The sequence below is a fragment of the Mizuhopecten yessoensis genome, unplaced genomic scaffold, assembly GCF_002113885.1.
Source record: "Mizuhopecten yessoensis strain PY_sf001 unplaced genomic scaffold, ASM211388v2 scaffold9049, whole genome shotgun sequence".
Classification (NCBI taxonomy): Eukaryota; Metazoa; Mollusca; class Bivalvia; order Pectinida; family Pectinidae; genus Mizuhopecten; species Mizuhopecten yessoensis.
Genome location: NW_018407853.1, coordinates 1413997 through 1429316, shown reverse-complemented (window position 1 = coordinate 1429316; position 15320 = coordinate 1413997). Strand labels below are relative to the sequence as shown.

Sequence of the window (15320 nt, the reverse complement as noted above, 5' to 3'; positions counted from 1 at the left end):
CGTTTGTATTTGATGGTTCAGCGAATCAATGGTAACTTAAGTATGCGCTTCGTGATGTCTATGTCCCATGTAAATGAACCTCTACATTTTAGAACAATACCCCCTCGACAATCGATTGAGGATTCGAATTTACAATCGATTACGTAATTTTGATGTCAAGTTTTTTGAACATTTATCACGCATGTAAAATATGTTATTGTATTACCAGCGAAAAAACATGTTTATTCAATACCGCGTAGTAACATGAGTGTTTCCTGTTTGGACGTCTAGCTAAAATAATATTTTCCGACATATTTCGATAACTATTCCAATGGAAATATTATAATTGTTTTAGATTGCAGTTTCAACACTGCATTAGATCACAAACTGGTTAATAAGCTAACTGTAAACGGGACACGTGAGAAGTAGAAAAAATGTCAAGGACAACCCAATATTGTTGATCCTGTCCTGAACTACATAAAAAAATCATTGATACGACATATAGTGTATATGTACATCTACTGTAGTCTGTCAACATTACAGCAGGTTCTAGACCTCTGTTGCATGATGCTAGTAATATGCATGAACACTATGACACATGATCTCAGAAGAACTATAATAATGGCACATAAAGATCTTGAAAACATGAATTACAAATAAACACTTTAACCTTACGATCACGACGAGTCCTTATGAAATTGAATCACGTGATAAGCCATGTGACCCTGCAAATTATCCTAGTATGCTGCTTGAAAACATTACAACCTTAGAAATATTGGTAATTCAGAGGAAACCGTACAAAGTGTTCAAGAAACTTGACATTAAAATGGAATGCTAAGGACATTGAATAGACATAATACCATGCTATTGACCAAATACATGCATCATGACCCCAAGTCTGCTGGTTATTGAAAAGTCGTTGAATAAAACGTTGCATCCGGACGCACGGCGGACGTCGCACAATGGTGTAAATTCATTTGCCCTTCGGATAGGAAAGGTCAGATTAAAAACAATGTCTGAGATAAATCATCAAAACGAAAGCCATCATGAAACCCCACACTGAAGTATCTCGTAAATTCATAAAAAAATCCTTATCCTTGTAGGCACTGCAATTGTAAAGTTAGAAAATATCAAGACTTAGTTTTAAGCTTCTTCAGTAGAAACCGGGGAACAAATCTAACAGCAAACCGGATACTAAGGTATGAGTCCTGTTGGCAAAGTTGGATATCCGATATAACATGTACCTACTGTATGTAACAATCCAGTATGGTATATGGTCGTATGTTTAATCCTAATATACCTTGATAAGACCATGACTGCTAAAATTTTCTAGAAAACAAGACACCCATAACATCCCACTATTTTTCCAAAATAGCCAAATCATAGACACATCAACACTTAGGACTTACACTTCAAGATGATGCAACATGGAACCAGCACATACAGAATATATACAAAAAAGCTTACAATAGACTTAATATTCTTCGCCATGTCAAAACTAAAGTCAATAGAAAATCATTAATTAAAATATATATGGGATTTATTAGGCCAATTTTGGAATATGCAGATATTATTTGGGATAATTGTACACAACAGGCAAAAGATATTCTTGAATCTGTACAATTAGAAGCAGCTAGGATAATAACAGGTCTTCGTTCTGGGGTATCACATGACAAACTATACAATGAACTAGGTTGGGAAACACTATCTGTAAGACGAAATAAACACAAACATGTAATGATGTACAAAATTATGCATTGGCAGACACCTCAATACTTACAAAATGTTTTAAATCCCTTTATTAATAATCAAAATGATAACCCCTACCCTCTCAGACAAAACTAGGCTTTTCAACCCACCTTTATGTCGAACTAATAACTATTTTGACAGTTTTTTCCCTCAAATGTGCCGCACAATTAACATTGCAAATTCTGATCTTCTTAATTCTCCCTCTCCTGCAGCATTAAAAAAATATTTGAATAAAGATATTATTTCTGATAGTGAATCTGTTTCAATTTTCAAAACAGAAGGTAACCGAAGAGCAAGTATTATTCTATGTCGACTTCGAAACTCTTGCAGTAATTTAAATTATGATTTACACCATGACCATCTTACTAATAGTCCTGCTTGTACCTGCTCTGCTGAACATGAAACAGTATCTCATTACTTTTGGAATGTCCTATTTTTAATAATCAAAGAACAACTTTGTTCACTTCTCTTAATAGTTATGGAAACCACAACCACATTGATAAAAACATTCTTCTCCAGGGCTGTCCTGATTGTGATGGGCTTACAAATAGAAGAATACTTGATGATGTGCATATTTTTATTGGAAAATCCTGTCGTTTTAATTTTTATATGACTTAAAGCCATGATGTTATACAAAAATATACTATATATTCTATATTTTATCAAGGAGATTCTAGTTAAGCATGACTACTATCTATTGTGTGTACTTTTCATGACATTGTAAATAATTACACTTTATATGTATTAAATGAATTTATTATTTTTAATTGTAACAGTTGTTGGTAGCAGTGACCTGTGCAATATATGCACATGGACTTTTGGTCTAAGCCTGCCAATATCTGTCTATGATAGTGTATATATATATGCTGAAATAAATGTATTTGTACATGTACTTGTATGTGTGTGTAAGTGTGTATGAGGTGTGCGAGATGTTTCCTTCATTAATTACTTCCCCTTAGCCTTGTGTTATTATGAATTATTTTGTGTTATTTTTTTCATTTGCAACATGTCTTAAATATTATGTCTCCTTGTTTATTCAACTTTGGTCATTTGACGGAGAAAATTTATATAGGCTTTGCCTGTTATTCAATCCAATTGATTATGGCATCTTGTCAATAAAATTTGATGAAATGAAATGACTGCCAAAATCAAAAATGATAATTACCATCATGTCAATGAAATCTTTTCCCACAACGTGTTGTTTGTGTTATAGTCTCATGATAATTCCAAACTTAATCAACACTGCCGTGGTTAATGACAGACACTGGATTCTGTTTGAAAAAGTGTTAATGTAATACAATACAAAGGATGAAATATTTTATTCAGGAAAATGTGTCTTCTGATTTCAGGAAGTAATCGCCATTGGTCCAAAATAATAATTTGATAAGATAGCTATCAAATATAATTTTTTGTTTAATATTCCTATTCAAATAATTTAAGTATTAAAAATGCAACATTGCTTAGACACGCCGTACAGTGCATAGGAATATGAAAGCAATCTTTTCTCCTCAATATTATTATTCTGTTTTAAAATGTTACTATACAAACAAATGCATGCGCGGATAAATCATTAAACAAAACTACTGAAGGCCATATCCACAAAATAGACTTCGATAAAGAGCAGACATTGAGAAAATATCAAACTACTGGAAAAGATGGTACATGATAACACCGTCACTACTGCGCACCGTTGATAATGTCTCTGTGCGCTATAATGATAACTTATTTTGTAACACAGACATGATATCATTTATATATGATTAATATGTGCCGACACATCACATTGTGTAATAATTACTCCACATGCCTACCTATGTTTCTAATGTGTTTGTAATTAACCAGTCTGATATCATCAGAATATGCATTCTTGTAGCTCTGACACGATATCGTTAATCACACATCATTCAGCCTATTTACTAGATATACCAACCTGCTGATAAACACATCTTATCGGGCGTTCACGATCGACACCTGGTGAAAACAAAGTATTTCTATTTAGATTATCTTAATATTTATCTTATTCTGTATACAGGGATAAAATATCGTTTATATCATCAAGAGATATTTCGTGAGTATAGCGTTGTAACAGCCCTAATGGTTTGTCGATTCCTCAATTAAAGACATCATACACATTACTCTCTTAATATGTAGGTTATACCTATATTGATACCATCAATAAAGTCATTATTATTTTTTCCTTTATAGAAGGAAGAAATAAAGATTTGTAGTTATATACATTATATTTGTCGCACATCAGATATTCCTGTTTTTTACAGCTGTTTTAAAGGGAAACACAAAATTCAGATGTTATACTTCATAGTTATCGTTGCGTTTTAACTGACGTTGGAGATGTGGGAAATTTGTTCTTCCTTGTTAAGTGATAATGTTACAGGTAAGTGAAAACAATGTGTTTGATAGTTTTAAATATTTAAGAATCTCCTTAGTCTGCTTAACCTGATACTGTAAGGGTCTCCTTAGTCTGCTCAACCTGATACTGTAAGGGTCTACTTAGTCTGCTCAACCAGATACTGTAAGGGTCTACTTAGTTTGCTCAACCTGATACTGTAAGGGTCTCCTTAGTCTGCGCAACCTGATACTGTAAGGGTCTCCTTAGTCTGCTCAACCTGATACTGTAAGGGTCTCCTTAGAAACATAGACCTGTTCGCCACTTCACTAAACAATCAGTTGCCAACGTTTGTTTCTCCGGTTCCAGATCCAAGGGCTTGGGCCGTGGACGCTCTGTCTCTGGATTGGGAGGGAATGGATGTCTATGTATTCCCGTCCTTCAACCTGGTGGGCTAGGTGCTGCAGAAGTTTCGGGAGCATCAGTGTTCCCTCCTCCTGATAGCGCCCCTGTGCCTGAGGCAGCCTTGGTTTCCGGAGCTTTTGTCGCTTCTGGTGAAGAGCGAGCGAACTTCCTTCGCCAGCCTCGGTCCAGGACGATGCACTCTCGTCCGGAGATCCTCCACCTTCATGCGTGGAAGATATCTCAGGAGGCCTCGCTCAGGCAGGCTTTTCTAGGGACGTGTCAGATCGCACCGCTCGATCAATTAGGTCTTCCTCATCTGCCGTCTACCAGTCACGATGGAAAATTTACTGTGATTGGTGTGTCGGCAGGAAGGTTGATCCGATCAAGGCTACTGTCCAGGTGATTGCGGACTTCCTTCTTTGGCTGTTTAGGGGTCATCGAGGTCCTCGATCTCGTCTGTTTTTGTCCATTTAGCAGGGTCAGCAGGATATCTCCTCTCAGTCAGTGTCTAGATGGATCTGTCAGGTCATCAGGTACGGTTACGACCACTTGGATGATCAGGTTCGGGCGTTGTATAAGTTGAGAGCTCGTTAGATCAGGGCCCTTGCTGCGTCATGGGCCCTCCTCAATGGGTCCCCCTTTCAGGCGGTCATGTCCGCGGCTTTCTGGCGCGGACAGACTACATTCACGGATTTTTATCTCCGGTCCTTGGCTTCTCATTCTGATAGATTGTATTCCCTTGGATCGGTGGTGGTTGCACAGTCTGTGGCTGTTCCTCCACAGTAATTCAGTGATTTTAAATAGCCACGGTTTTCTATTTTTTAATTACTTTCGGGGCTTTATTAGGGGGGTTCCTTGAACCTTTTCCCTACCTTGAGCATGTCTCGAGTTTGTTCCGTCAGCCTGGTCTGCCTGGATTCGAAGCCTCCACTACGGTAAGACGAATTCGCATACTAAAGTTATGGTAATTATTACTCAAATGAAATTGAGGTTTTTGAAGTAAAAGCAATTTCCATGATGTAATACTTACCATAACTTTATGGAGTCCCACTCTGTATTCCTCCCCTTGCCTACTCATCCCGATTGCCTTTAGGCTCCATAAAAGGGGTTTGAGGAAGGCAGATCACTTCGTGGCTCTGTCGTCGAGATATGGGTAACATCACTGTAGGGAGGTAGGGATATTTGAATCTTTTGTTTTTGGGCTACAAAGATGGGTGTAGGTATTGTATATGCATACTAAAGTTATGGTAGGTATTATATCATGAAAATTGGTTTTACTTCAAAATCATCAAGCTAAATACATCCAACGACATCATACATTTTATCGTTGATAATTTTTCATTTCTTCGCCGAAATAAGGTGGCGAAATGCACAACTAAAGCTTTGGTCACACCGTTCGTGATTTCCTTTTATAACTTTACAGTCGGCACCTTAGGATCGGCAAGCATGAATTAATTTTGTATCAAATTATACTCTCAGGATGCGAGAAAAGTTCTTTGGGACATATATGGGTTGGTAAGGTATGACGAAGTGGGGTTAACATCGAACCCCGGGATATCCATGATATTAAGTCATCACGGATATGATATTGAGTTCTGAATACATTCTGTATAATGAATCTGGTTCATCTTTTGCCATAAGTTACCTTGGCCTACAATGTAACTTCAACGTCAAATGAAACAAATAGGATCAATCTTATGATCGTATTTTTGAAGAAGTTTTCAGTCTTAAGAATTTTATTTGGCCGGAAACTTGTTTCAATGAAGGGCTAAACCAGTTGTACAAGAAAACTACTGTGGCACGTTTTGAATTTCAAAGGTTTTTACATCTTAAAACAACTTCTTTCAAATTTCCTACATGCTGTATAGCTTGTGTGATGGAGGAATATCAAGTTTGTTGAAATTAATGCCCAAAGGCTAGACATACTTTGAAGATCGCAGGAATAAGATGTGTAAAGCAAATCAAAGAAAGTTCCATTAGTTGTAAGGAAATGACATGTGGCTTGTACTGAAAGCTTTCTTACTTTTTACTCTGAACATCGAAGAGTCGAATGTGTCTACAAACACTATTAAACAACATGTGAGCTTTGAAGCCCTTTGGGTAAGTTTCCATCGTACTTGTTGTTTATGCATATTAGCAAATAGTAATGTTCATGATGATTTTCATATTGTCTAAAAGTATCGATGATTCCCTTTAAATCCTAGCACCTATGCTTTTATTTCTAAATGGTAGAATTATTTACTCCACAGTATTGTTATTTTCAATAATCATAACATAAATAGCAATTTCATATTTAAATCAATATAATGGTCTGCGTTTTATTGACGTAAAATGACATTTACTAACTTTAAAAGGGTTCAATTGTCCCGCGAGTTATACTAACATCTATAAAATTGAGAGAAAATATTAATATAAAGTTCTATATATTTTGTTTTTATTTTATAAAGACATTATGAATGTATTATATGTTTACAATGCTCCAAAGCGCTTGACTTTGTTAAAGCACAAGCCTGATAATGTCGTTACATGTTGTTATCACATGCACACCGGCGTACACCAGAGTAAACAGACTCAAGTATGGCACTTAAACATGTACAAAAACAAAAACAAAAAAAATGTCTTGTCAATCAGACACAGTAAGGACACCGAGTCTTATCATAAACGTAACAATGTCTCAGGTCAGTATACAATTTGTGGCTTTATCAGTATGTCAATCACTTACAGCAGGAACGGTAGAGGTGCACACTGTATGAGGATATAAAGATTTCAGTGATATGACGTCCTTTTTAAGATAACCTCATGCTACAGAAAACTACCTGGCGTGACAGTTCAACTTTGAGAGTTACAAATGGAACCTGATTTTCTAAAAGAATAATCATGATATTGAAAAATAATAGAGCCAGAATGAAAAAAAAGGGCCATTTTAGNGGGAGGGGGCGGGGGGTGCATCGTCCATCTGTCGTCTGGCATCATCATCCTCTAAGATCTATAAATCCTGGAGTATTGATGAAAAAGCTTTTATTCTGTTTTATAATGCAAGCAAGTTGTCTCAAATAAATGACATTGATGGATTTCAGGAGAGCATAAGGGTATTTCTGTCTTGTCATTCAAAATATAAACTCCACGGTCATCTGCCCAAGGCAACCATAGATTGTTAGGTGTATATTTATAATTTAATATTCTTGTAATTCTCGTCATAAGTGGAGATGCATAATGTACGCGTTTACACAAAATAACAACTATTTAGTTATAGCAAAATATCATATGTTTAATAAAAATGTATAATAACATAAAAATGAATAAAGTATCACGTATAAACATGACTACCTTTATAGGCATTCTCCCGGCACCGTACGTAGCAAACCCGAACAAAAATCACTATATAAAGAACAATGTACAAGGTTTTATTGGTAAAATATAAAATATAAAATGCTAACGCTTATCTAAACAAGTAGGAGAATAAGATGGGAGCTAGTACCAAACCCCTATTACAATATGATCAAGAAATTGAGAAACTGTAAAAAAAAAATGAAATGGATTTCCTGAGAATTATGTCTATGAACCAATTTCAAAACTACCCATCCTCATTTTCACATTTTTAGTTATCTGTGCAGAAATCTGCTCTCTTCGAAAGGCTGGTTGATAAACCGATGCTCTTAACTAAAGAGATTCAAAACATTGAAAATGATGCTTTCAAATGCAGATACAAGGAAACATTTAATGACAGTCTATTGATGTCGTCTCTCCAATGACTGGAATATCTTATTTAGCCTAACATTGTTAGTATGTAACGTTTTGAAGGATTTTAAAGCAGATCTTCCTTTTCGCTGAAGTTTGTATAAGATTCGGAACCCTTTTGGCATTGAGTCGTCAATATTTTGACGTTACGAACCATTGATGAGTTATAAATGGACGAAATGGACATTGATGTAGATTTTTTTTTTTACTCTGTTAGGCTTTTCGTTTCTACAAAGAAAATCTACAAAAAGTTGCTTCCTTTCTTAGCATTTCTATTGATTCTAGTAAACATTGTGAGATTTATAAACTGTAGACGTGATATTGAAGTTTGCCATCAGCACAGCCACCGACTGTTTCTAACCTACGGTAAACGTTTTATCAGAGAGTTTGGGACACTGATAAATATTGTGAGAATCAAATTCGCATAGAAGTTTTCCTTCAGTGTTCATACGTACAAAAAATGGAGAGCAAATTGGAATGTTTTAAGTAGAGGGAACTAGTCACTCCGAAATGAAAATATCAATATTTACTCTTTGGCAATAATCTATATATATTCTAGACAATGGATTCATCCATTGTTACCATACATGTACATCTTTCCTTAATGTACTTTTGATTGAGGCATGTTCGTTCCTATCATAATTATACCAGACAATCAAACACACAGCATTTATATTACAATAAAACATAAGAACATAACTGTTAATGACATCTTCATACAAGGCTAATAAATATCATCTCAACGAATAACTTGATGATGAAATGAGTCTGTAACACCAGTAAAAGGTGTAGATCATCAGCTAAACCAAGGCTGTGTTCGCTATTAGATAACAAATGGAAAAAAAACGTTAACAACATAAAATGTGTTTAAAAAACGGTTTTCTTAACAATATATTAATGAAGTTTTACAATATTGTCCGGACAATGTTATCTGCAAAACCATGCACAAATTTCGACTCCAAACACTTAATTGTTTTAAACACATCAGCTAAGAACCTTGATTGTTCTCGTCCATAACATTGTGTCCTATATAAAGTGACTTCCTCTTAACCAAGCAAAGTAATGACAGTGGGATCTGATCACTGCTAATTAAGTGTGACGGCATAGATCTTCCAAAATCTGTTGTAATGGTTCGAATGTTTATCGCTGTTGTGAGGGGCTGAGTTTTATTCTGAGTTGGTAAGGAAATATGACCAAAATACAAGATTGAAGAGCGCAAACGCGCAAGGGAAGATAACTCTCGACACTTTATCCACCATTCGTGCTTTATCTGTAAAGGTGACCTGCTCAGCGCTCGATTCCCGCTTCATATCGTTTTTACCGTTGCCGTTCATTGCCTGTCATGACAAAAAAAAGAAACATATATTTTACTTCAAAATATGAATGAGTTGTGTATTTAAATAAGCTCCCTAACTATATTAACATCATGATAACTACCTTTCCTCCTATATTGAAGGACTAAGTTGCATGCCTTATGGTTTTGTAAGGATTCGTGTCATAGCGATGTTTTAGTTATAGTACTTCAGCAACCATGATTTTTAAACCACATCTTGATTTCGCTGAATCGGTACGGAAAGAAAATACGTCAAATATGTGGTCATATTTGACGACAAACTGTATATAACATATACATATAACATATGGCTTTCAAATACGCAGGCTGATGAAGACTATAGACAAGTTGTATTGTCAATACCCGAGTTCTCGATGTGAGGACGTAATATCGAAATGATTTCCAAGTCGATATTTACGATGAAGCAGAAGATGCTAACCCTTCCAGAACACCTTGTGTGTCTGAAAGGCTTTAACCGGATTAAGTTTTCACGGTTGTCATCATAACATAATTTCATGTTTGCCTATTTGTCGTTATTCAACACCAAATTATTACGTCTTCGATCGTTGTGACCGATATACAGTCACGGACTTCACAAAAGGCCTTGACATTGTTGACAATCTATCCTGGAAATGATTATAATTACTAAGCATCTAGTTTTGCCATCGGCCTATATAGCCTCCATTGTGTCCCATGTCAATGGCGCTGTTGTTTTTTGTAATGCTTTATAGATTTAGTTAATATTTTACTCGTCATATAAAGTGAGTGGAATATTCTAAAAACACTTACATAACAAATGTTAATTACGTTGAGAAATATTGCAGAAAATAAACACACAAAGCTTTATAAATGATAGAAATATATATCAAAGTATCAAACACAAACCTGAGTGTTTAACATCCCATCAGGACCAATGCCTAAAGACGGTAGTAGTTTGGAGCGACGTTTACGTGACAGAACATTGATGTAAGCAAACTCTAGGAGGGAGGCGAACACAAACATGAGACAAGTAGCCATCCATATGTCAATAGCCTTGATGTAAGACACGCGTGGAAGAGTGGAGCGTGCACCGGAACCTTGCGTCGTTATGGTTAGAACTGTTAGGACACCCAAGGAGATTCGAGCAGGCGTAGCCTCCGCGTCCACCCAAAACGAGACCCAGGACAACATGACGATGAGGATACTTGGGATGAAGATTTGTGCAATATAATAGCCGGTGTTCCTAGTGAGATGAAGTGTGACCTCCAGACAAGAGAAGTTCCCGCCTTGTCAAAGAGAAAACAAAAACGCAAATATATATATATATATATAAATGAAATTGGATTTAAACCGACGACACTGAAGACGACAGAATAAGGAAACGAGATACCTCATGAATTCAAACATAAACATAGACAAGGATATATTCTCAAAATGGATACACGTTTTCAGCACCACATATGACATCTTGCATTGTGGCTTTAGTCAAATCCAGGTCAGTATTTTGGTCAATAACAGTCAAAGTCAGAGTGAACCTGACTTTATTCATTGGAGACACTGCAATAACACAGGCGCATAAGTAGATAAGGCCTTGATGACAATCGTACATCATTTTACGTAAATTGAAGTCCCTAAGGTAGGTTATCATCGATATAAAGTGTATTGGTCACAAGACGCCTTTATTCAGAAACTTTATACACAAACAAGGCTAGGATGATACTACGGATAAACAAAAAGTAAAAAATGTTATTTTGTATTGCCATGCTTTTATGGAGCACTCTATTCAATTTTAAGGAAATTGAGAAAAAGTATTAACTGGCTTGAGTGTGTATATCTGTGCAGGTGGATCTCAAGATGAAAAAAACTCTTATAACCAACGTTTATACTGTGTTGCAACTTGAATTACATAGCACTGAAATGGTAATACCTAACCAAGACCATATTACCCCAACTGTGCACAAGAGGAGTTGAGAAACTAGGGTATAATGTCTTGCTTAAGGACACGACCTCATGACTGATGGACAGCTTTTAAACATATGCTTTCTTTGGTTAAATAGTTTTGGTTGTAGCTCTGAAGAAACGAATGTATTTATCAGTCGTTTCCGGAAAATATGAAAACGTCATCAATATGTTTGAAAATTTAAAGATGCACGAAAAGTCATATATCATGACCGCGCTAACTAAATATGCTCTGTGATTGTCGTGCGTCGATTCGTCCAAAGGTGATGAGCATCACTGCATAACGTCACTCGTTGTAGTCTACACTTGGTCAAACTGCTAAGTGGACGTGTTGATTACACTCGCAAAGGCAGGGTACTTATCCGTATATCCTTATTAGCCTTTTTGCAACAAAAATGTGAAAGAGGGATTTAAAAATGCTATGAGGTTTTACTAATTTGTAAACTTACTTTCCCCGTAGTTTTTTTGACAGCTGTCCTTTACCGTTGGTATTCCAGAAAAGTAAAACTGAGGAAGAAGCCGGTCTGTTTGTATCTCTAATGCCTGGAAGGGGTGCCACTCGAACACCACATTGTCTGTAGTGTAACTGTCTGTAGAAAACAAGGACAACTTGTGATGAGTTATTATCTTCCTGTATCTTCCATAATCTAGTAGTATTAGTAGTATTACATTGATGTTATATGTTAATGCTTTTTGCAAAAGTGGTTTATAAAGCTTATGCAGGTCGACATAAACGTAGTATTTTATAGTTTAATGTTATGGTAACTACTTCTGTTAAGATTAACATTCCATTTAGAAGAATCTGCAACAATTAGAACCTAGTACATTTCAAATCTCACAAACTAAGTTATACAGAAAAAAACACATTCGCTGATAACAAATAGGCATGTAGTTTATATTGTTACATTTACATTTCCTGGCATTGTGCAAGATATTTACTTAAAAGCTGTGTCGAAATAAGATGCACCACGAGACACAATTCTTGAACAATCATCACGCGACTATACGCTGTTCCAGTTATTGAACAAATTTCATCAGAATGTCGATAAGGCGGGAATTTTATATTTCAAATATAATTTGAAAGTTAAAAAATACACACGAAAGGCGGAAAAACGGAAATATAACATATAAATGTCTTTGTTTTGGCATTTTTTATCTCATTGCACGACACACCTTTGCAAGCAAACAAATTATACTGCGCTAGCGCGCATTATGTTGATGCGAGCAATTAAAGCTTTGTCATTCAAATAGATAATACATGCCTTACAAAATTAGTTCAATGCTTAAATTAATATACGTGTTTATGCATAGTTTGGACTTACAACTCTCCAAGGCGATATGGCATTTCTGAGAATCCAATGGATAGGCCAACAGATTCATGTCGCATGACAAAGTCATGGAAACTCTGTAAGGCAATTTTAGATCAATAATTACATTAAGCATGTTTCATATTCATGAACACTATTCAGTGAACGGTACATATTTACATATTCACATTGTTATCTCAAGTACGGACGATGTCATGGACTCCCTGTAGGGACTGTTGAACCAAGGACAACTCCATCAGCATTGGTAGCACTCTGTTGTTGTGGTGGTGGGGGTAAGTAAGGTTTCCATAATAAGCAAAGTTCTCGATAAGCTTTGGGAACAATATGTATCGAAATGATTTTGTTTTTGGAAATAGGTTAACCGGATATATTATCTGCAATTATTTATTTGTTCTGAAAGCAAATAAGGATTGATTTCCAACTACCTAAAACGCATACATTCCTCCATAAATTTTGCAAAAACCACTACCGTAATCGAGAGTGATCTGATAAACATGAAGTACTTACCTGACGCTGTAAAACACGGTCCCGTTTGCGTAAAGGTGCATCAATTTGTTAGGTACTGTTACATAATGGAAGCTAGCTGATTTCTCGTTAGCGAAAAATGTATCCGGTACCCAGACCTGGTCTATCAGACGATTGTCCAGTTCTAACATATTAATCCCCGGTACTGGCGTGTACTTCAAGCGAGTATCTACCCACTTCTGGCGTAGGAATATAGTCACTGTGTAGTCCTTTGAACAATGTTATTTAATATACATTATTTCCTACATGTAACTATGTTGTGTTATAGCAAATGGCAGTGTGTTTGTAAAATGTAGCATTGATGTGACACGTCATCGATTATTAAACGTTTTCCTGATTTATGAAACAATGTATTGATTTACTGATTTTAGACTAAGAATGTATCTGTAACATCATGATTTCCTATTACCCCACTTCGCTCTTATTGAATAGAAAATCAAATTAAATTCATTCTTTCCTAACTATTAAAATATTTACAATTTTACGTGCCTTTGACGTTTTCATATTCTCAGAAGTTAAAAGAACACTAGATGTAAGCGTAAAATACAAACATGTGTGTTGTAGATCTTTTTTATTCTGTCCTTGTGTGCTAAAAATGTGATTTTGTCCTTATGTGTTGCCAATATGGTATAGTTTGCCCTTATATGTTGACAATATGGTATATTTTGTCCCTATGTTTTGACCATGAGTTATATTTTGTCCCTGTGTTTTGACACCGTCATATATTCTGTTTTCATTTAACTTGTTTCCTGTGACACTTATTGTATTAAATCCATTGATAACACATAATGCACGTGCACGTGGATACTTGATTAACAGTTTCAATTAAAATGATAATGGTATTTACCATAGATGCTTCATTCAGCGAGTCGATGCTCATTACATATATCTGTATGGTCACAGACGTTGGAGTATCTGTCAATCAAAACAGACACATTTGCTTAATAGTCGGACAGTGTAATTAAGATTACTTACAGACATCGGGATATTTGTCAATCAAAACAGACACATTTGCTTAATAGTCGTACAGTGTAATTAAGAATACTTACAATCGGGATATTTGTCGATCAAAACAGACACATTTGCTCAATAGTCATACAGTGTCATTAAGAATATTTACAGACATCGGGATATTTGTCAATCAAAACAGACACATTTTTAAATGGTGATAAAGGTTATAAAAAGAGCTTTATTTCACAGACGTTTTCAAAAGGTCACTTACAACGAGTAAATATATATCATAAAATATGGTCTAATATAAAGACAATGTGACAAAAACTTTAACAGTAATCACGTCATGTGTCATTATAACAGATGTATCAAACAATGAAAGATACTTATATATATACATATACTCCGGTTTGAATCAGAAGATAAACTCGACTGCGCCTTGAGACATTGGCAGACTATTTTCAAACTTTCCGTTCTTAAATTACCATTGAACTTATCGGTTGAACATTGAAGACAAACGACGCATCCGTAATGTTGATAAAATAATGTATAATTTAACGGAAGGTTATTATTATTGTTTATTTAAAGGACCAAATACAAAATATTATCACTGAAAACGACTGTGATAAAAAAAAATCTATGTCCTTGTCTTCATTTTGTCCCTGATAAACAACTTATGTGGGTGTCGTCATTTTGTCCTTGATTTTGTCTCTGATAAGTTATTTCTGTGTCGTCATTTTGTCATTGATAAGTTATTTCTGTGTCGTCATTTTGTCATTGATAAACAAGATATGCCCGTATCATCATCTGCATGTGTATCGTAAGAGGCGACTAATGTAATAACCTCATGCTGAACAAGGGATTTGCGTTTGTGCCCTTTACTTGTGGACACAAAAGCGCCCAAAATAAATATGCTGTACCCATTGCAATATTCATAATTGGGTATCTTTACATTTCTCTACTTCTACCTTCCTCCTATTTCCTAGCGCCTTGCTTGGCAATATCTCACTTGTGGCTTAAATGTTGGTCG

General features: G+C 35.6%; 1 protein-coding gene across 4 annotated transcripts in view; it reads right to left on the bottom strand.

Annotated features, from left to right (window-relative positions):
* Positions 1 to 7728: 7728 nt before the first annotated feature.
* LOC110457229 (glycine receptor subunit alphaZ1-like) overlaps positions 7729 to 15320 on the bottom strand; it is a 39330-nt gene continuing 31738 nt past the window's right edge. For all 4 annotated transcript variants that reach the window (XM_021508406.1, XM_021508404.1, XM_021508408.1 and 1 more), the window contains exons 4-9: positions 14187 to 14254; positions 13322 to 13548; positions 12809 to 12891; positions 11936 to 12076; positions 10434 to 10813; positions 7729 to 9552 (exon numbers count right to left, since the gene is read on the bottom strand). In XM_021508406.1, coding sequence (XP_021364081.1) covers positions 9382 to 9552; positions 10434 to 10813; positions 11936 to 12076; positions 12809 to 12891; positions 13322 to 13548; positions 14187 to 14254 — 1070 coding nt within the window. In that variant the 3' untranslated portion in view covers positions 7729 to 9381. The remainder of the gene's footprint in view (positions 9553 to 10433; positions 10814 to 11935; positions 12077 to 12808; positions 12892 to 13321; positions 13549 to 14186; positions 14255 to 15320) is intronic.